The sequence below is a fragment of the Oryzias melastigma genome, linkage group LG10 (assembly GCF_002922805.2).
Source record: "Oryzias melastigma strain HK-1 linkage group LG10, ASM292280v2, whole genome shotgun sequence".
Classification (NCBI taxonomy): domain Eukaryota; kingdom Metazoa; phylum Chordata; class Actinopteri; order Beloniformes; family Adrianichthyidae; genus Oryzias; species Oryzias melastigma.
The window spans coordinates 8,230,847-8,253,755 of NC_050521.1; the positions used below are offsets into that span (position 1 = coordinate 8,230,847).

A 22,909-nucleotide genomic window follows, 5' to 3' on the forward strand; every position below is an offset into this window, starting at 1 on the left:
TTTCTGTTCTAAACCTTTCCTTTTATTATATCTCTTTTTTAGTTCTCTGTTTATATGTAAGAACTTGAGGCAGCATGAATGATGGAAAACCAAAAATGTAATTCTTTTTTTCAACGTCCTAACTCTTCTTTTTTTTAGAATATCAAAAACAACTTTATCAGTGGTTGACATCTATAGAGTACCCAACTAAAGCTTTAGTCAAATGAACCTCTACAGGTGCTGCAGGGTTTTGGATTGGATTGTCGGTTCATGGAGGGTTGTAGAGATGGGGCGGCCACATCTTAAGGAGACCGCAGGTGTGGTCTTGAGGTTCTTACTGTCACCTCAAAGAACATCAAGTAAATGAAACGCATGCATGTGATAAAAGTATTTTGAAATATGATGTCAGTTACAAGCACTTATGACGTACAGGTGATGCCATCATACGATGTCATTGCGCCACACTCTAGCCAGGTACTCACACTGGCTCTTCACAGACAGCACAGACTCGTTTTCGTGGGTTGAGAGGGGCTGGTGCATAGAGCTCAGGTTTTTAGAGGATCACTCAGAACTGCGTGAACGGATCAAATAACTGTTTTTTAATTGATTATAGTGATGAATTAACACTGTAATACACATAAAAACTCAACAGTTGATTTTGCCTGTAAAGGCCCTTTAGGTGTTCACGACGACTGGTCACCTGCAGCAAGCTAGTAGAAAAAAAATGTGCGTGAACATTTTCGCTCCACGGGTTCCCCGAGTTGTCTACAATTTTTAAATTTTGTACGAGTCACCTGCGTGGCCCGTGTGGTTTGCACATTTTGTACCTGCAGACAGCCTGCATCCACTTGTAGGGAAAGTTGTGACTAAAGCTTAAGGAATGTCAACTGTCCAGGTTTCCCTTTTGTCATTCGTATTTCATGAAGTAGTTTAAATTAAAAAAACAAATTAGCAGCTCCCAGTGTTGTCTTTAAAGGTCAGTGTGTCACGCTCCGAAATGTGGTTCTGCATTGACTAGTTTCTCCTACTTACTATCATCCACAACCAGGTTTTTAAATCTCTTTCGACTTCTGGAACCATCAAATCATTTTGTCATAAAAAGCACATCTCTGAGGAAGTTCTCTTTTTTCTGTCTTTTTCATAAAATTCAAATATATTTTTTAAGGATTTGCATTCAAATCCTTGGAAATGAAAAGTTCTTGAACTTTTAAGAGCAGCTCAAGTGTCACCAACAGCCATGCCAACTTCAAAGTCACTCAAACCTTTTTTTCCACTTCCTTTATCCAGACTTTGTTTGAACTTCAACTAGTCTTTTAACCACGTCTGCATATATAAAGACAAGATGATGTAACCTTTTAAACTGGTTGGGAAGATAGTGAAGAGAACATGTTCAGTACTATACTGTTGGTAAATATAGCACTCTGTTGTTCTTTATCCATTTTCTCATCATAAATCCTTTCTCACCATGGTTCAGTTCTGTTTGTCCATCTCAGTTTTCCGGTTTGAACCCATTTAGGTGAGTTTATTCCTATTTTGTTGCTTTGTCCTTTCATTGAAATTATATCTGGTCGTTTTAGCCTATCACTGTGTCTCAATAGACCATGTTCCCCAAACGACTTGATCACCTCGGTCGTCCCAGCACATGTGTGCCAGAGCTTCATTGGATTCATGCCATCATTTCCACTGCTGTAATTTGATCTCTTCTTCCTCTCTAATAATGCCTTCCTCTGGTCTTTTCCTTGTCATTTCCACAGTGCCATGCATTCTGAACAGTTACACATATGCAGCCTAATGAATGAAGCCTCAATACATATTTTATTAAGCTAACCTGTAAAAAAAGGAAACTGTCTTTCTTTTTCTACTCACATATATGTACCACCACCCTTTATTACCTAGAATTATTATTGAGATTCAAATGAGTTATTAGCAGTTCTTTCCCACAATCTTACCAATAGAGAAAAAATATATAATGCAGCTGTTATAAACTAATCTTGTCATTAACTCTGAAAAACAGTAACACACCAGGTCTTTGTGTACCTTTTTGATGTGGAAAAGAGGTGAAAAACTACCAAATCCACCGCAGGATGAATGCAAAGCGGGGAGTGGGTGGAGTGCGTCCTGTGAGGTTCCACTGAAAACCTCTCTACAGTCAAGCACCATTCAGTGCTGTTTGACCTACTTTTTAGATAGTACTAGGGCCAATCATTTCAGACAACAATGTACTTGTAAATAAAAAAACACACACACACACACACAAAACGTGACAAGAACAACCATTATGACACTGTTTTTCCAACATAGGTGAGTAATCATGTTTGCTATTTTACTTTATTTTTTAATGATTTGGCATCATCTGGAGTTTAGAAATGCTAGTAAGAGTTTTGGAAAAAAAACATATTCCTGTCCTTGTTTTGCTCTTTCTTCACGACACACAAAGCAAAATGGCAAATGCTGGATCGATAGGAGTCAGTAAAAAGCACACAAACATCAACACAAACCCTTTCACTCTGTGTCTGGTGTTTGAGAAGGAGATACTTCCTTCTTTTCATGGTTATTTAGTCTTTTTTATGTTTGTCTCTTATAATTTCTCCTCAGCTCCAACAGTGAATATGAGTATTATTCAGGTAGTTACATTTATGTGTTTCCTTGGACCTGCATCGTTAATGTTATTTTTAATTGTAACAGTCTTTCAACTTTATGTTCATTTGAATATTTAATCGCAAGCTGGTATTTTTAAAAATGGAAATTGTAAGTGAAGTTTCCTTAAAAATGTGTTTGTCAGCCTTTTGTCATATGTGTGTTTTTTGTTGGCAATTGAAAGCAAATGTATAGAACATAAAAGGACTTTGTTTGCGTTTTGTATTTACCTGTACACAGTAGTTGGTGGGTAGTTGGCGAAGTCATAAATGAGTCGTATATGTCCTTGATAAAGCTCCAGAGCCAGGGGGTCATGGTCCTGTTTATGCAACAAAATACCGTTGTCTCTCTCTGTAGCCACCTAGGATGTTCAAATGTTGAGAAATAATGGTTAAAAAGACAAATTAATTGCAAAAACAGGAAAATCTGTGAACATCAAAGCCTAGATATATTTGTAGTAAAGTATTCCCTTGTTTATTACGGTGTATACGTTACATAAATAGTCAGCAAAAAGTGAAATCTGCAAAGTAAGATGTTTTGAGAAAACTCCTTTCTACAAACTTTATACATTTTTCAGACAGATATGAACATTTTTGTACTTTACCCTCTTGTTTAAAGTTTTATATTTAAAACTTTCGATAAAAAAAAGAGAGACCAGGATTATTGAATGAAAACAACGATCTGCTCCTAATCAACGACTTATATAACTCTGGTGAGCTGAACGATTCTGTAAAATTAGTCATAATCATTGATGATGCTGTTTTATAACTTTAAAAATAATATGATTCTACGTATATTCAAAAACCATATAAAATGTACATCAAGCTGTACATGGCAGTAAACTCTTTGGGTTGCAGGCTGGGCTCATGATTGTGTGAACGCTGTTGTCTATGGCATTGTGTAGATGTTAAGTCAACATTTGAAAGATTACAGAAACCCCCTCCACTTAACAACATTCACTTCACTTTTACGGAACAGTTAAATCAAAGTTTTAACCTGAGACGAAGGAAACCAAGAGGGAACCAATTTTACCACACACGTGTCTGCGGAGTCATAGTTCTTTTCTTCAAGACATATAACTCTTGACATGTAACACTTGTTAGTGATAACTAACTTGCAAGTGGAACCGGGGCCACAGGGCTAGGTACTTAAGGCTCTTATGTCAATGGAGCATATCCAAGAGAACACCTGCTAACAAGCTGCTGGAAAAGAAGAAAACTCAAAGTAAGGATAGAACCAGAGAGAGAAAGCCAGGAAATGAAGAGGTGGAGGTAGAGGTAGACATAAAAAGGAGAAGGTGAACAGAAAACTGGGATGCAGACCAAAAGGAAACTGAGAAGTATGTGCAAAAGAAAAAAAAAACTTAGCATGACTTATGATGTGCAGTGGTCTATGGATGTTTGAGTTCCTCCTTTTCTTGCCTTTGCGTTAGATTTTCTGGGAAAACTTTTTGGCATTGATATTGAAAACTCCCAAGAAGAGTGAACACAAGCAAACACATTCATGGACCCTAACAGGTGGTCGATTTCAATTCGACTCGGCTGCTTTTCTTGTTTCTCTTGTTACGGTTTCATTTCCAAATGAGGAAAATACGCCTGTATTAGGTCCGGACTCTCAGGTGTACAGAAGTGTGGTCTGCCTGAACGGACATGTGTCTGAACGCGTGTCTATGCACATGCACGGGCTTTCAATGGGCCATGAAAACAGAGTGTAGCAGACATTTGCTTTGCTTCATTTACACCAAGAAACAGGACTCTACATGCTTGATTTCAATGAGTTCCAGCTGTTATTTATTAACAAAAAGGTGGTATTGAAAGTGCTTTTAAGCAAAATGTTATTTTTTCATGTATTTCTTTGTTATTGGCAACAACATTGAAATAAAAGGGAAGTATCTTCTACGTTCTTGTTATTATCCATAAACACCAGTTTAATACTTTTTTCAAGAAAACAAATAGAATAGAATGAGAGAAGCCTGAAGATCAAACTCACCTGCAAGGAAATGTGAGCAGTTGGGCGGAGCTTAGTGCCTGGCAGCTCCACGTAGCCATCACGACCCAGGAAGTGAACAGTCGACACCTTGTCGCATTTATCACCATAATAGCCAGGAATGCAGCGGCAAATAGGTTCCCCAGCAACCACCAGACACTGGGCGCTATTCTGGCACTCTGATTGGTCGCAGGGACTGGTTTGCAGCAAGATCATTGGTGGAGGGTTCTCACAAAACAGCCCGCTGAGGGAATAGATTGGACAGACGATGACTTGATCAGGAGAGTGTTATTGTTTTTTTTTTGTGCTTGTATTTTGATAAAAGTTTTTTGATAGTTAAACTACATTCTGTCTCATTTTATGATTTATGGAAATTGCACTGATCTAGACAGCAAGGCAATATGTCAGTGCAAAATGTATGTATTTTACCAGCAAGATATGAAAAACAGATTTTGTGCAATGACCAGCCTCCCTCTGGATCTCATTGAATCCTTGAAATCTGGACTTTTTCTTTGAATAATGGCAATACAGTACTATTCCAAATGTCTCTGTCCCCTGTTTTCGATTTGTTCCCAGCATACTTATGATTCTCCCTTTCCCTTTTTCCATTTCTGTCCCTGTGATAAATTTGTTTCCCCCTCGCCAACAGACTCTGCTATAATTAACCACATGGTGCTGCATCTGCTGCACACACACACACACACACACATGTTCTTAGTGGGTTTGAGTCAAGTGTCTGATTATGAAGTGCCATCTGAATTTTACTCCCAGTCTGACAGTTCGGTGCCTAATGGTGTTTTTGTCTGGGTTGTTTCCACGCCTCTCACCTGAAACCCTTCCTACAGATGCAGGTATATCCGTTGACGGCATCCACACACTCCGCTCCATGTCGACATTTATTCTCTAAACAGTCATTAAAGTCCTGCTCGCAGTGCTGGCCCACATAGCCTGGCAAACACTCGCATCTGAAAAGAACAGGGATTTACATTGTAATTATAGATGTTCAATGGATAAATATACACATTTTGAGAATAACAAACAATTGGTATACTTAGAATGTACTAAAATGTCTTTGTCTCCATCATGCTAACGGTTGATCTAAAAAAAATATTTATAATAAAAGAATATTCATTGAATCTACTTGACACAACCACTGGATATATGAGATAGAATAATTGACACTCACAAACAATGAGAGTAAGGACACATATCATTTAAGAGTGATTGATGAATTTTCTTAGCATATTATATAAGACAGATAAAGAATCCTGTGTTGTGTGGTAGTTCACATACTTGAAGCACATTTTATATTTAACATACAGAGATAAGTGGCGGCGGAGGTCTTATATATATATACATATATATATTGTTAACCTGTCCAATTCATTATAATTCTCTACAATGAAGGAGTTACTTACCTATAACTGCGACCAACAGGGATGCACTTGGAGTCGTGTTGACAAGAGTGAAACCCACTGAGACAGGGATCAACAACCTCATCGCACAAGTCACCTGGCAAACAAGGAAAGAATTCAATTCACCACATCTCGTCCGTCTATATTAATGCATGTGCTCACATACATACATACATACATACATGTTTCATTTTTCTGAGTGTCATGAAAGATTCTGGGTTCGATTCCCATCTTCCCCACCCATGTGTTGAAGTGTCCTTGCAAGACACTGAACCCCACATTGCCTTTGGTGGAAGATTGGCGCCAGTGTTCGGCAGCGGAGCCATCACTAGTGTGTGAATGTATGTGTGAATAATAATAAAGTGTAACAATAATAAATAGTTAATTTAAGTGATAATGACATAAAAGTTATGAGTGGTGTGTCAAACTGTAAAATACATGAATAATAATATATAAAATAAAACATTAATATATAGCAGATGTCGAGAGTCGGCCCTGCTTGCATGTATCTGAATATTTGACTTCACAACTTTTTAAATTTAGTAAATTGTTGCTTTGGTTATTTTTTTGTATTTACTGTTATTTTTTCTGTAGCTACTGATATAAAAAAATTGATAATATAGTTGAGTCTAAGCCTTTAAGTCTAAATTTAGATCCTTTCTTGTACATCTCATGGTATTTAAAAATGCTTATCCTTTTTTGTGTTTATAACCTATAAATCATGAGCAGTTGAGACAATGGTCCTCGTGTTATAAGGCATGGAAACAACACTGTTATTTATTTTTAGCACAAAGGTTTGAAATTAAGACATTTTGGTAAGATAGAACACAATTTTGGTAAAATAGTTAAAATACATTGAAAAAGTGATTTTTCTATATGTACTCTACCAACTCAGAATGGCAGTGGGATCAGTGTAGAAGTCCTCATCCACACAAAGATAGAGGAAATAATGCTATAATAGCAAAGGGAGTCGAGGTTAATCGATTGTGCAACCGTGGTGGCTCTCTTAGGATGCACACGCCTACTCAAAGGGTGAAAAAGGTTAACAGTTTGTGTAAAAAAGACTTGCTGGAATTGGCCAAAAAAACAGAAGGAGGGGATTGACAAAGGTCAGACACATTTCCATCCTTCTCTGCCTGCTTTAATAAAATCAAACCAACCCTCCCTCCTCTGCCTTTCAACAGCAGCCTTTTTCAGTGTTGTTTCAATCCACACTTTACTGTGGAATATCCTGGAACGATAACCGTAAAGTCTTTAAGTTGAAGTATAAAGGAGAAATTTCTTTTACCATTTATTTAAAAAAATATCATTTTAAAAACAAATAAAAAATACCACTGTACCTACTTTCATGGAAAAAAATCTAAACCACCTTCACCTTCACAAACACATGGAATATAAGATTATGACATGAGGGTCTGAAGAAACTATTTATGAAAGACTCCAGAATGTTGGCACATAAGTTCGACTCAGATACGTTTGTCTGGGTTTCTGACTTTCTATGTGTCTATTTTAAAAGAAATGACTTAAGGTCAATCCACGGAGATCTAATTCCTATAGGTACCATAATTGACCCATGCTTGGGGAGCCAATGCTTTTTTCTAAGAAAAGAGTACAACCCACCAAATATTGCATAAGTACATCCAAACTCTATTTTGTGCAATTAGAAAACCTTAAAACTGACTTTTATTGAGCGCTTTGGTTTCAGTTTAAATTAAAGAAAATAAAGACACGAAGCTTTGATACTATCTTGAATTACCTAGTGGTTCAAGCTAAATGTGGAAATTGTCAGAGTTAACGGTACGTTTTATAGATTTATTTCAAAGAACAAACTAAACCAATAAATTAATTTATATAACAAGATGACAAAAAAACATTAATAGATGTAATAAATTATGTGTTTCAGCAGTAAAACACATGAATTCACTTTTCGGGTCTTTTCAGATCAATGTGAAAATGAGCATCATAGATGTGTGAAGAGTAAAGGTTATGTGACATTTGTGAATGCTGAGCTTGAGAAAAAGCAGAGGAACCAGTAGACTGTCCTCTTAACAACTGTGATGAGGTCACTGACTCTGTCAAGCTCTGCTGCCCAACAAACCAGCTGTGGGATCATTTTCCTCTGAGTGTGTGCATGTCGGTGTGCAGCATCTGTGTGGTAAAGTGGCTGTCAGAGGGTGGAGATAATGCCAACGATATCACCAGCAGTGTGTGTTGGTGAGTGTGTTAATGTGTTATGCCGGTACTACTACTACTACCACCACTATCCCTCCGCAGACAATCCAAGATCTTTTACACTGTGGCATTTTTGATAATCCAGCATTCGTGGCAAAGATCCACTCGTGTTGTTATTTTGTCCAGATTCAAAGATAATCTGGCAACAGAAAAATCCCATTTGCTTGATGGCCCTGGTGTCTCCATGGCATTTTCCATCCAACTTGCATCTCCCCTTTACTCTTCTTCATCCTCTCCTTTAGAAGAGTTGGCCTGCACATCTTCACCCTCACTTTGGATCTTCCTCTTAAACACCTGGTTCATTTTCTCTGCATGTTCTTTTTTTTACACTTTTCTTTGAAATAATTTGCTGCTTTATTTTACCATGATGTCACCATTTACTTTTTACAAGGCATGCGCTTGTAAATTGGACTTGCTTATGGACAACACATTCTCATTCCCAAGTCGTCACATACTAACGTGTTGGGTGTCCCAGACTCATCATTATTTGATGCGCTGGCTGTTCGTATAATCATCCGGAACCCTCGAGACATGGTCCCGGTAGCCTAAACCTGCACCGGACCCAAACCGGTACCAGACGTGGTACTGGACGTGAACGGGGCCTGGGTTAGGGTTCCGGTGCGCTCGGCGTCACGGTACTGTACAGGTTCCGGTTTGCGGCCCTGGTTTAATGGGAATAGCCAGTATATCAAAGAAAAAAAAAGACAAGTTGGGGACACCCAAAAAGTGACGCAGATGGGTCCCAAACATCAATATGTAACAACTTGGGAATGAGGATTTGTTGTTACGGGAGTAAGAGAGCGCAGACCAGGAGGGAGAGATATCCAGAGCATTTAATCATCTGGCTGATGCGCCACTAAAAACAATGGAAACATCAAAATAAAGCACTGCCTGCTCACAGCTTGACTGTCAATTTTTTGTTTTTATTTTAATAAGATCGACGGGGCTTCTGACGAAAAACCGTCCACACAACTGGTCTCTTCAGCTGGAGCGGCGTTCCACCTCCAATTCTTTTACCGGAACGCTGCTCCGGACCACCATGGCTTACTTACACCCTTGACTCTACTTACAAAACCTGCGTCCACTGAACACGTATTGAAAGTTAAACCAGGTTAAACTTAGACCAAACAGAGACCCAGAATAGGCTGTGACATATGAATACCATCCCTTTCAATTCATGGATGTGCCAACTGTTTAAAAATTGATCTTGCAGAAGAAATTGCAGTTTGTATCCGGCAGGAATTCTGTGGCATGAAGTTTTTCATACATCGGAATAGAGCTGTGAAACAAAAAGCCTGGAGCGAGATTCGTGAAATTTGAACCTCTTTGACATTTGGCATGAATCGTCTTGCAACGGTGGATGTGTGATAGTAAACAGTAGAAAAAGAAGAAGTAGCCCCTCCCTGCTTGTCCAGTGTGAATGTGTCTCATGCCTGCTGAACATAGCATTAGAGAACACAGTAAAAAAACTGACTTTTCCTGTCAGTATTTCCAGTTCAGATTTCCAGGCTCCTCTAAAGTGTGTCTCTTTCTCTATTTTACAGCTTCCAGCCATTATCAGTCCTTGTTTGCCCTTTCCGTTGCTCTGTCTATTTTCCCTTTCACCCGGTACACGACACCCCCTTTTGCAATTTTTGCTGTTGTTCTCCCCCCCACTTTCCCTTCTATGTGATTGCTTTTTAAACCTCCCGCAAGAACTGTTTCAGGTCACTGCAGATAGGCTGTCCATTACGGCGTTAACATCCAGTAAAGTGGAAAATAAGATTTCGTGTGAGTGTGGGGACTCGCTGACCCTTGTGGCCTCTCAGGGGAGAAGAAAATACTCAGGGTTTCAGGAATATTCTCCGTTGTAACCGATGATGTGTGTGTGTGTGGGGGGGGGGTTATCCACCTGTGTAGTTTGGGGGACAGACGCAGGTGTAGTTGTTGACCCCATCAACGCAGGTGGAATTGTTCTCGCAGTCGTTGTCTTCACAGTCATCTGGGTTCATCTCACAGCGTTGACCCTCAAACCCGGCTGGACACACACAGCTGTTCACACAAACACAATCAGACACAAAGGGAGCATTATCGTATCTTAACATACACTCTAGCAAAAACAACTTGAAACAGAACAGACAAATCAACCAGCTGCTCAACCGAACTTCAGGCAAACTTAACCCAACAAAACAGCTTTTTTCAGGGTTGACACTCTGACATTGTCCTTTAAAGTTTTAAACAGTCATGTGTTACCCAATCAGAGTCACAATCTACCCGAACGCTTTGAATGAACATAAAATTAAATGTTTTAAATTAAATTACATTTTTTTCTGTTTGTTTTATCCTTCTCACATCTATTCATCCTTTATGTCGTCTTCTTTTTTTCTAGCTTTAAAACAACAGTTACGGAGACTTCTTGGATTGGATTCCCTTTTCTTTTTTAATTTTAATATTAACGTATTTATTTATTTGGATTGGATTATCAACAGAAGAACCTTCCTCAGGTGAAGCTAAGGGACACACAAACAAACAGATCCCTGCACCATTTTGTCTGATCTCATAATTTTCTGTTTGATTGTTAAACTCCCACACACGATGGAGTTCAGCAGCTTTTATGAGATAAACACAGACATAAGAACAAATGATTTAAAAAAACTAACGGTGAAACGTTTTTCAGTACTAAAAATTAACAACTGATCTCAATTTTTACATGATTGACAACTGATTGATTTGTTTTTTTTCGAGCATAGATTCATTACATGCTTTTGTCACATTTGATTCATTAAATATCATAATTAACAACTAAAGTCAGGTAAAGTTTGATTGATTGCTTGAAAAGGAGTGGGAAAAATCCACCTTATATAATCGCCCCCTACTTAATTCATTTTACCGTTTTGCATAGTTATGTAATCCGGTTCTGATCAGATCAAATGGAAGTTTTTTTTAGTGGCAAAGTGAAGTGCTTGTCGATTTTTTTTAATCTCATAGAACATTATTTCATGATTTCAGTAAACAGTTAATATATATGCAACACATATGTAATGTTCATTGATCATCAAAATACAATTTCATATTAATCCAGAAAAATAAAAATTACACATTGAAAATCAAGTTTTCAACTCAAGTAAAAAACAAATTCAAATATTGGACTTTAGTTGTAGTCTGAAAACTGTAAACAGAAAGCTCTCAGCCCCACCCACAACTCAGAAGTTAATTTCTAAAAAACTACTGCTGCTCTGCAGAAAATATGTCCTAAGAACTGACTTCTTTTTTTTTAAATATTTTGGCTAAAAACCTCATAATCATAATTAAAAGACGACTGGGGAGACTTTTGCAATAGATCAATGATCGGAGTGGGTCTTTAAGATGTTAGGGGGACGATCAGGAGATGCAGCATGACTGGTGCTGATAACAGACAGAGAACCAGCAACAGGTCCCAGATGTCACTTGTGAAAGTTAAAAACACAAGCCAATAGGATACCAGCCTTGATGACACATCGTTGTATTCACATTTCTGTTTTCTAAACTGAAGATTCATCTAAAATTCACAGAAACAGAGCGCATGAGAAACCTAGAAAGAGAAGAAAATGTTTTTATTAATGTTTCTTTCAGACATGCTGCCTGAAATGATGAGGGAGTTCAGCTCCAACAATCAAATCTGTTGTTGACATCTAGCTTGACATTTGAATTATAAAGTTTAAGAAACAGGCCTTTTGCTGTAAACCAAATTGGACTCCTCAAATATCCCCAAAATTGATTATAAAATACTTTAAAATGTCAAAACGGCCTGGTTTGCTATCTTTCATATCCTTTTCTATTTGGGCTTTTCCTGATCACATATTAACATCAAGACTGGACCAGTAAAGGGTACAGAGAGCTTTAATTGCATTACCATACTACTATGTTAAAGGCCATCATGTCAGGGCGCAGTAAGCTTTCAAAGGACAAAGGCTTTGTTAAGAAGATTTGGTTCTAGAAAATATATCTTGACAGTTTAATTACAGATTTCTTTAAAATTCTCCATTTTTAAAAATATTTTTAAGATAAAATACAAATAAACCAAGGCTGCATTCCTGACTTTATAGGAGTTTTTGATTGACAAAAAGAAATACAGAAAAATAACTTAACAGCTAAATTTAATTGTGTAAAAAAATCCACCTTAACTCAAAGGTTAAACAAAATTTCGTTTTCTATTGACAACCTTTAATCTTCAGTCTCTGGTTTGTTGCCACTTATATTATATCTATCCAAGCAACCCTTCTCTAGTGGTTTTTTCCATCCAGAAGGTTTTAGATAAGAGACGATTGGCAGAAAAGCCCAGTGTTTAATATTTCATGTCATGCCCAAGACATTTGTTAAACAATTCCACTCAATTTTAAAGTGTTCCCAGGCACAGATGAGGGAAACCCATCTGAAATCCCACATGAGTTGGAAGAAAGGTAAGAAACGAAATGAGACCTCCTCCTCACTCCCAGCAGCTGAGGGGCTCCGACCCCTGACATCTCTCCTGGAGCCGAGGAGTCAAACACTGATTGTGTTGAACTGCTCCCAGTTGTGAATGTGGGAGAGTGAACTCCATGAAAGCAAAGCAGAGCTGCCTGGAGAGATTTCATTATATTTGAATGATTTCTGGAGGAAAACATGACGGTGGAGAAAACGTAAATCACACAAAGACATGATGTTTCAAAGCAAAACATCCACCATTCTGAATCTTAGAATAAACCACAACGAAGGAAAAAACTTCACCCTAATGTTTGCATGTGTGCTTATTCATTCAGTACAAAATAAAGGTGTGATGATTAATCAGTTTAATCAATGATTTCGGGATGTAACAAGCCACGATTTGATTAGATTCAGTTTTAAAGTCACAATCTCGATTTTTTTCAGATTTTTTTTTCTCAACACAATGAATCAAAGGTATTTACAGATTACAAAGGTAATATATTGATTATTGCAATGTTTGGCATATCGAGATACAATCAGTATCGTGAGCCATGTATCGTATCAAGAGTTACCCTGAGATTGCCCTGTTTGTCACTGTAGATTGGTCAAAGTTGTGGTAAAGTTGCAAAGAAAATGTTAAGTTGCAAGGTGAGGGACAAATCTTGGGCTTTCCTCAAATAATAGTTGCGATCAAAACATAGCAAAATCCTGGAAATGACTTGTTTGTTTGTTCACAAATTTTGATTGTCTCAAAAATATACAAGGAATCTGGAAAACTTCACCTGCACTGATCAGTAGCAGGTATTTATCTCTGAGTCACACTGGTGGAAGTTTTGGATAAAGATGTCCCGGATCCATTTTAGGTCAGTGAATTGGAATGGATCGTTAAAATGAATCGTTACGTCCCTACAACCCATACACTTCTAAATCGTGTGTGAGAAACACGATAGCAAAATAAGTCTTATTGAAAGAACTGGGGGGTTCATAAAAACATCAGGGGTATGTAATGAGTAACTTCAATCCATCCTCTTTCTTTAAAATCCTTTCTTTTTTCTGTTTTAGCCCTCCACCCCCTTCACACAAATTAACACACCCACACACACCGACAGGCAGGATAACACATAATAAGGTCAAAGTGAGTTGTTATCTTGTTTAATGCATTGTTCAGTGAAGCATGCCTCTATTCTAATCACACTGTCTACATTGGGGGGGGGGCAATTTTCTCCTGGGAGAATCCAGTGACGGTTTCAAAACGTCTCTAAGTAGCGAAGGGAGGCAGCAGAATGGGGAGGGGTGTTAGATCTGACCTACAACATCCATTTTATTAAAAGAATCATTGTTCTTTGTTTATTCACAAATACATAACCGAATAGAGATGTCCCGATCAGATCTTTTGGACCCGACTCAATTTCAACTCATTTGGTTTTGAGTATTTCCAATATTGAGTCCAGATCTGAAACCTTTTTCAACAAATTTAAAAGTGAACAAATGTAATAAATAGCTTCAGGTTGTCCCTGATTTTTGTTTTCTTTTATAATTTAATGCTTAAACGGAGTGCCTCTGTGAAGTAGTTTCAACAATCAAGCAAAAAATACAGCAAATATCAACTAGGAAAAATAGCTAACTATTAACTAATAAAAAGAAATGATAATTAGTCTGTGAGAAAGTTTGAACATTTTTGATCATGTGTGATTTATATCTTTTATTATTTTATTTAAAATCACTGTTGAAGCAAAAATATGATGATGAGTATTCATGATTAGCTTATGTTGATGAAACTATTTATTAGCTTTGGTTATTTTTAATTTTTTAAAACCATTTTTTTCCCAGAGCTTCACTTTGTAGACAGTCCCTTGGCTGCCGACAGTGAAATGGAGTTTTCCCATAAAGACAACAAAAACTTGATCTGTTTTTCTTTTGAATTGGCTTTGTAGATCCGTGTTCGAGTTAAGATAAACTGAGAGATATTTTCTGTCAGTTTTGAAGATTTATTAAAATAGTTTTTTGAATATTTGAGAATTGCAAATATGTGAACAAAACTGAACTGTTTCTGTGCACTTTTTATGGCAAAAAAATGTGAATCCGTTCATAATAGGTAGACTGCTAGTAGAGTTTTTATGTGTAGTAATAAGCTTGAAATAAGTAGCACTGAACAAAACAATAATTAAATAAATATCCAATCCACAATTGAGACACATCCGATTCTGACCGATTCTGAAACTACATGATCAGGCCTGATTTCCGATCACGTGATCAGATCAGGACAACTCTACTAAATAGCATTGCTAAAATTATAAATTAGCAAAGTGGTGCTGACAAAAACTTCCACACTCAAAATTCCATCCATCCATCCTTCCATTCATCCGGACCAGATGCCTCAACTGGCTCCTCTGGATGCTGAGGAGCAGCAGCTCCACCAGTAGTGGCTTAACTTTCCAAAATGTAACAGAAGTGTTGGTTGTAAACCAACACCAGCTCACCTGAAGTCGTCTTTGTGTCCGGGCTGAATGTGGCAGGTTCCTCCATTTAAGCAAGGGAAGCTCACACAAGCATTGATGGGTATTTCACAGTCTTGACCCTGGAGGACCAAAGTGGACAAGACAATTAGGGATCGTTACAGTGGGAACATTTTTACTGATAAATATTAAACAAGTGTTTATTCCAATCTATTTTCATCTCATTGTACTGCTAATGCAACAGAACCCTCACTATTTGACAAATACAGCCAAGAGCTGTCACTTCGTCAGCTATCGAATCGGGAATGGTTACTTTAGTGTTTCAGGTTTGAAAAGTTGCACTTCAGTTTGTGTTCCACTTTTCCATGAACCGTTCTGGTTCTGATCTGTTTTTGTTCCCATGCTCTTGCTTGTGAAAGTCTTTCTGTAGTCAGGTTATTAATGTTATAAGTGACCAATCAGATGCCTTGAGGGATGTGGTCTCACACTGAAACAACACACTGATTCAGATATTTAGACCAGTTTGGACCAATCACTGTTTTCTGATGTCATCTGGCTCCAACATGGTGGTATCTTTATTGTGAAAATGTGGCGAATGAGTTGACTCAATGTGGTTGGCGCTAAAGGTAAGCCATTTTCTTTGAGTGACATCATTCTCGTTCGGTTCGGTTCCTTTAAATAGGTTCGAACCAAAGTTAGTGTCCATTGGCAGAGCTCAGGTACAGTAAAACAGTTTCCCAGAAATGGCGTTTTATTAACTTCAGTAGTGTGTTTCCTTGGTAAAGAGAAAATGCAAAGTACTTTATTGACCTAAAACAAAGAGTCAACAAAAGTACAAAGCAAAGAAAGAAAACATGTTAATGAATGTCTAAGAATAATGCACAATAATTAGTTTATCCTCAGCAACTTATGTCTAAGGATGATGATTTCTCTGTACAAATATCTTTCAGTTTTCTTGGATCATTTTTAAAGTTGGGGTAATGCCTTCAGCTGCATGAAGCTCAAGGCTGAAGGTTTAAATCAGATGCACTTGACCTTTTGGCCCTGAGCAGAGCGGCATGAAAAACTGTCATCCAACTGTGACTGATGTAGCCGCGAGGGCTTGGAGTACCTTGGAAAACTATTGTCACTCAACAAAGCCTGCAGCTGCAACCGGAGATGTAACCCGAAACTGTTATCAGACAGGGAAAAACTAGACATCAGCTCTGCACAGACACACCGCCAACTCTCTGAATATGAGCTCAGATCAGATGGACAGACTACACGCTTTATTCGCTGCCTTCTCCAGCACTCAGCTGTTTTCTGAATAAACACCTCTCACTTAAGAGCAGCATCTATCAGAGGAGATTCTCCACATCAACCTCTGCAGCCGCAGTTTTTATTTCAAACTGACAAACCTTTGGCCGGCATCACACCCACTTCCTCTGATCCAAATCAGGAAGATGACATTCATCCCTGCTTTCCGACTCTATGTATCTTTATTTCTGTCACTACTTTCTTTTTTTATCAAAGCTCTTGCTTTGCTATTTCCTTCTATATTTCCATTTGTTTTTGCCCCTCACTCTCCAGATTCCTCCTTTGCAACTTTCCTTTTACTTTCAGCTCTGTCAACCATTCTTCTGTCTTGTTTTTTACTCTTTTGTTCTTTTCTACTCTTTGTTGGAGTCCTGCATCCCATTTTAATGAATGTTTTCCCAGCAGACTCCAGAACAAAAAGAAAAAACACATCCCTGCACATATGTGTGCACACACCCACATACATGAACCCCCTGTTTTCCACGGTGACCTTGGCGAGTGATGCTTTAATTAAAAGCAAGTCAGAGGTTTTGTCATTCCGCCGAAGCCCAAAGGTTGTGCAGCTTGTTCTCATGAGATCAGAGGTGCATCTATAAAGAACCTGAACACAAACTCACGCACACACTCATCTCCTCCTCCCCAGCCTTGAACTCAGTGATCCATAATACGCACACATGAAATCGATTTCACTGTAATCTGATGTGTAAACATACAGTTCTGAGCAAGACTGGCAGGGACTTTAGAAGTTTGCATTCAGCCTGAATATAACAGACAGACAATGTCGCTGTGAGGTCAACCACTGAATTATGGACTACTGTTTGAAGACTCAAGTTTTGCACCTTCTTTTATCAAAAACAGAAGAAAATATATTTATGGTAAATCTATGAGGAAAAACTTTACCATTAATTTGGACTTAGTTTTGAAATCAATTTATTATCAGTAAGCACCAGAATTAAAGCTACGTTTAGTAGCCTATTAATTGACCAAATTCAAGGATTTCAAGTCTGTCTCATGGTTTTACTAAATGGTAAGGATCACTTAATTACCGGTAGGTCTCATTTAGTTTTTAGTTGGTTCTATTTATGAACATGTGTCTGAAATGCACCAGAAACAGTAAAATAAACAGTTTTATTTAGATCCTTCGGTGTAGGACGTCTTTTATTTTGAAAGGAAGTCATGCAAGGCTCCATCAAAAGTTATAAACCATTTCATGTTTTTAAAAAGCTATTTTCTCTTGATGTTTATGTTTTATTTATGACAAAATCACAATAGTGTATTTTAATGTATAATGTCAGTAGCAAAAACCAAAATATAAATCAGTTTCTTATTTTTCTAAAGGGTGAATAAAGTCTAAAGTGGCTCCTGCTGGGTTTTGACCCGAATGGCCCTTAATGTGTTGAAGGTTGTGGACCCCTGGTCTGGATTTAGTCCGCTTAATTGGGTCCGGATTGAGTTCAGGACTCAATCCGGACTGCTTTTAACCGGACATTTCTAATTCAAACTGATGCTTGTAAAACAAAACCATGTGCCTAAAGATCTTTTCAGTCATTGGCCAGGACTTATGGTGGGGGAGCAAAGCAATGAGAGAAAGATTAATTGAAGACCAACACTTTGTAACTCTTGTTGGGATAGTTCACTTCAAGTCCCCCATGAAAATTTTTTTTATTAAAAAAAAACGTTCCCAGTAGTGTTTTAATTATGATTATGACGTTTTTGACCAAAATCCCACAACCTAAATGTCTTAAAAAGCCATTTTTCGTGTTGATCTGAAGCCTCTACCTGATAAATATCCTCTGGGTGGGCGTGGCTTTTGGAGCTGAGTCACTGAAATTTATGGCTTTAGACCACTTTTTTAAAATGTAATGGTCTGCACTCCGAAAAGTAAAATATCAAGATTTAAATGATAGATATCCTGTGCAAAATCTGTGTACTCAAACCAGTGTAAAATTTAAAATGTTCATCTCAAAGTACTGACAGCTGCTTGTATATATTTTCCCTCCTGATGCACAGAGACATTTTGTATTCGGCACCAAAGTTGAACCAAGTAAACTAACTTCTACTTCCAAGGCTGGACTGGCGATCTGCCCAGACTGTACCCCGAAAAGGCTTCAGCGACCCCTCTGACCCTACAAAGCAGATCAATGTATGGACAAACGTTTGCAACATGACTGTGCATCAAAAATGCTTTTTACACAACTTTTTCTATTTGGCTTTCAGGTTTATTGGATTCTTTCTAGAAGTCTTGAAGTACAAAAAAAACACAATATTTTCCTCAGTGAAATGATAATATTGGTAGTTGTTTCTAAAAACTAAGACAACTAGTTAGCAACACTCCTGCATTCAGCCATGGGCGGTCATGCTTTTAATAAAGCCTTTTAGGAATGTCTCCAAGATACTGCAAAGAAGACGGTGCAGAAGATAAACTAAGCTACAAAGATTTATGAAAGCAATAAATCAACTCTACACCTAAAGTGAATATTTACATAACAGAAACCACAAATTTAGTTTACCTCATCTGAAAAGAAGTCTGCAGAGCAGAGCTCTGTTGGAAACATGCATTTGTAATCTATTTTTTTATTTCCACTAGATTTAAAAGTCATCATGTTACTCTGACAATCCCTCCAATGTGCTGCATTTGTTATAATGAACTCTGTGCTATTTTAAGCCGGTTTTACAACGCTTCTATTTTTAAACTGTTGTTTGGGATGATTGGGGTAACCTTGCTGAAACAGCCACACACAGAAAATCGTGGCGAAAAAGGAGAGTCGGTGGTGTGGGACGACAGGGACGGACAAGAAGAGACGGTTACTCCCTGTTGTGTTTAGACTATAGACAGAACATGGAGAGAACTGGACTGATCATCCCCTCCCCCCTTTCATGTTCCAAATAGGAAGTACTTGCTGGTCTCAGAAATCCAAAATTCTGTAGACTTTTATTAAAACATCAACAGCTATTATTAAGTCGTTCTAATAAGCATTCATTCTCTGGTGTCTCATTTGTTTGAGTCACAGAATACAGGATGTGAAGTTGACTGATTGGTCAATGTGTTTGGGTTTGGCTTCATTGATTTTATAGTTTTTTTGGTTTGTTTCATGTGAATTTCTGTGTTTATTAATTCAACTTTCTGTTCCCCCCAGAATTTTAGTTAGTTGTCATCTTTTCATCTTCGTGTTTTGTTTGTGGTTACGTCATTTTTAGTTTGTCGCATTAAATAAAACCTTTTCCCACATTTCAGTTCATGTCAACCGGTCTTTGTTTAGGTTTTTCACTTTTAAGTTCTCTTCCTTTTAGAAATCTGCAAAAATTTGAATTAAAACAAAGTTTACAATGCGAGCTATACTGGATAACATTTGCAAATGTTAATCCTTTTCTCCCAGAATGCATCTTGATGAAACCCCACCTTAAATCCGTATGGACAGTTGCAGCGGTAGGATCCAGCAGCATCTGATACACAGGTGCCGTTGTTCTGGCAGGGCGCTGCCAAGCAGGGGGCGCACTTTGTCACGAGGTTGATATCCACGGGGCCTATGCATCGTGGCAGGAGCAGATAAGAGCAGAATAAAGAAATGAGACAAAGGGGACGCGATGATAAAGAGACAGAAAAAAGAAGGGGTCACAGCTGACATGCATGCTGAGTCCCGGCGTGCTAAAAGAGCCGTGAAACCTCATTTAGCAGATAGTGTCGTAGGAAAAGGCCTCCGAGAAGACGAAACTTAAATGCTTAGGAGAGCAATAAATGTGATTTGTTTCCACAGCCAAGACATGAAGGAGCAAGAGGAGAGCTTGAGAGGAAACTCAATAGCAAGTTTGTTCTCAGCATCTGCATTTGCAACCTAACCTACAATCTCAAATAAACATGGCTGTGCAATTCTTAAAAGCATGAACTCAGGAAAAAAACATTATGTCTGTTTTAGACAACTCATAATTGATCAAATTAATAACACAGTTAAGTAAAAGAAGTCTTTATCCTTATAATTTCTTCAAGCGGTTTCACTTAAAAAGATGAGTTTAGTCAGTAATGTTCATCAACTTTAACTATTTCACAGAATGTAGTAAAATAATCCAGGAAATCACATTGAATGAATGTCGAATCATTTATTTGAACATAATGGTTCAGAAAGTATTTATCTCCTACAAACGAGCAAACATTGTGTCCCTCATAGATCTGTAACATCTCCCATAAGAAGTTCTTCTGTCCTCTGCTTGTTAACTGTATTTTCACTGGTTATCTGTATAAAGACACCTGTCTACACCCTTGAATAGTCAAACTACAACCCCTCAACCATGACCAAGACCAAAGAGCTGTCAAAAGACACCAGGGACAAGATTGAAGACCTGAACATGACTGGGAAGAACCAATCTTCAATAAGCAAACAGCTTGATGAGAAGAGATCAACTGTTGGAGCAAAAGGTAAAATATAAGGATAGGCAATTCCAGGCCTCGAGGGCCACATTCCTGCAGGCTTTTCCACACCCCCCTACATGTTCTAATTGATCTGAACCAGGTAATCAGTCATAAGTAGGACATGGGTATCTGGATATCATGCAGACACTGCAGCCCTCGCTGCCTGGAGCTGACAATTACTGATCTAGAACTACACAGGAGAACTAGTCAATGATATGAAAACACCACAGAAACAAAGGTTACTACAATAAAACATGACTTTGTCATGGATTCAGATCCTGTGGAGCTCCAAAGCATGTTCAGACCCGCCTAGAGCTCTCCAGAGACCATCTGGATGACGCAGAGGAGGATAGTGAGAAGGTCATGTGGTCAGACCAATGAAACCAAAATGGAACCCTTTGGTATGAACGGCACTTGCCGTTTTTGAAGGAGGACGAAGGCTAAGCTACATTCTTAGAACACCACTCTGAAGCACGGAGGTGGAAACATCATGCTTTGAGGTGACTGATCTGTAGTAAGAAAATAATGAATGGGTCCCAGTATGGTGAGATTTTGGACTTAAAAAACTTTCCAATTTCCAAATCAAACTATGTAATTTCCTGAATTCTTTTGTTTTTACATTCTGTGTCTCACAGTTGAAGTGAATCAATGATGAACATAACGCACCAAACTCATCTTTTAAGTGGTACAACTTGCAGATTTGGTGGCAAATACTTTTGCGCCACTGTGCAATTGAGGAAAATGCACCATACTCCAAGGTAAATACATTTAAATCTGTTATTCCCAAAATCAAACTGTGTGTAGGGCAAAAACTCGTGGAGGTCACAGCTTTGCAGAGTACAAACTCTTCGAGGTTTATAAGATTTGTGTCTCTCTCAGCAGAATTACTGAAGGTCAAAATGTTGCTATGAAATATCTGCTGGTTTATATCTGTGAAATCCAGGAATTTATAAAGTGTAAAAACATTTCAGGATTGATCAGCATGGATGAGCCTTTTTATATACACTTGGGGGAGCTCTAATGGAAACGGAGAAAGCTAGGAGCATTTGGGGGGTACACACCTTTACATTGGAATCGGTTGAGTGGTGTTGTGAGCAGGAGTCTGTCAGCCATGTCAGCGGGTCCAGTGCAACGAGCAATGCCTAGAATAAGAACAAATCAGCTTTATTTGGCTCTGCGAAGAACATCAGTCTTTTTGGTCACTGATCCCCGAATACCCTGATGATTTCTTACCGGGCTCTTTAAAACCGGCTTTGACCCACTGAGAGAGCCAGCGTAAGTCACAGTTACAGTACAAAGGATTGGCTCCAAGAGCTCTGTGTACATGGAGAATATAGTGATGCGTTAGACATGTGTTCTTAAGTATGCAAAGATAACTAAGAATAGTCTGCACTTACAGATGGGAAAGAGAAGTGAGGTGGTTAAATGCTCCTTCAGGAATGGTTGATAAGTCGTTACCATGGAGAGTCCTGCAAAAGGAAATACAATAATAACTGTGAATAGTATTCATTATAAGTCTTGCAACAAACCCAACCAAAACTTTTGCTCATAAAAGTCCCACTTCAGTCATCGTTTGATCTATTTTAGGTGTTTCCAGTGGTTTTCTTTTTTATGATTATGTTGGTTTTTTACTGAGCCCCTAAAGAGACATTATCTGGTGCTCACCAGATAGTAACTAGCACTCACAAGATAGTAACTAGCACTCACAAGATAGTACCTGGTATTCACCAGATAAGAACATGGCGCTCACCAGATAGTAACTGGTTCTCACCAGATAGAATGGGCACTCACCAGATAGTAACTGGTGCTCACCAGATAGTAACTGGGACTCACCAGATAGTAACTGGCACTCACCAGATAGTAACTGGTGCTCACCAGATAGAATGGGCACTCACCAGATAGTAACTGGCACTCACCAGATAGTAACTGGTGCTCACCAGATAGTAACTGGCACTCACCAGATAATAACTGGTGCTCACCAGATAATAACTGGCGCTCACCAGAGAGTAACTGGCACTCACCAGATAGTAACTGGTTCTCACCAGATAGAATGGGCACTCACCAGATAGTAACTGACACTC

General features: G+C 38.3%; 1 protein-coding gene across 2 annotated transcripts in view; it reads right to left on the minus strand.

Annotated features, from left to right (window-relative positions):
• slit3 (slit homolog 3 (Drosophila)) overlaps nucleotides 1-22,909 on the minus strand; it is a 301,951-nt gene that overhangs the window by 12,480 nt on the left and 266,562 nt on the right. For both annotated transcript variants that reach the window (XM_024283656.2, XM_036214006.1), the window contains 10 exons: nucleotides 22,226-22,297; nucleotides 22,062-22,144; nucleotides 21,890-21,970; nucleotides 19,824-19,948; nucleotides 15,152-15,249; nucleotides 10,141-10,280; nucleotides 6,021-6,114; nucleotides 5,430-5,567; nucleotides 4,606-4,846; nucleotides 2,847-2,977 (listed from right to left, as the gene is read on the minus strand). In XM_024283656.2, coding sequence (XP_024139424.1) covers nucleotides 2,847-2,977; nucleotides 4,606-4,846; nucleotides 5,430-5,567; nucleotides 6,021-6,114; nucleotides 10,141-10,280; nucleotides 15,152-15,249; nucleotides 19,824-19,948; nucleotides 21,890-21,970; nucleotides 22,062-22,144; nucleotides 22,226-22,297 — 1,203 coding nt within the window. The remainder of the gene's footprint in view (nucleotides 1-2,846; nucleotides 2,978-4,605; nucleotides 4,847-5,429; nucleotides 5,568-6,020; nucleotides 6,115-10,140; nucleotides 10,281-15,151; nucleotides 15,250-19,823; nucleotides 19,949-21,889; nucleotides 21,971-22,061; nucleotides 22,145-22,225; nucleotides 22,298-22,909) is intronic.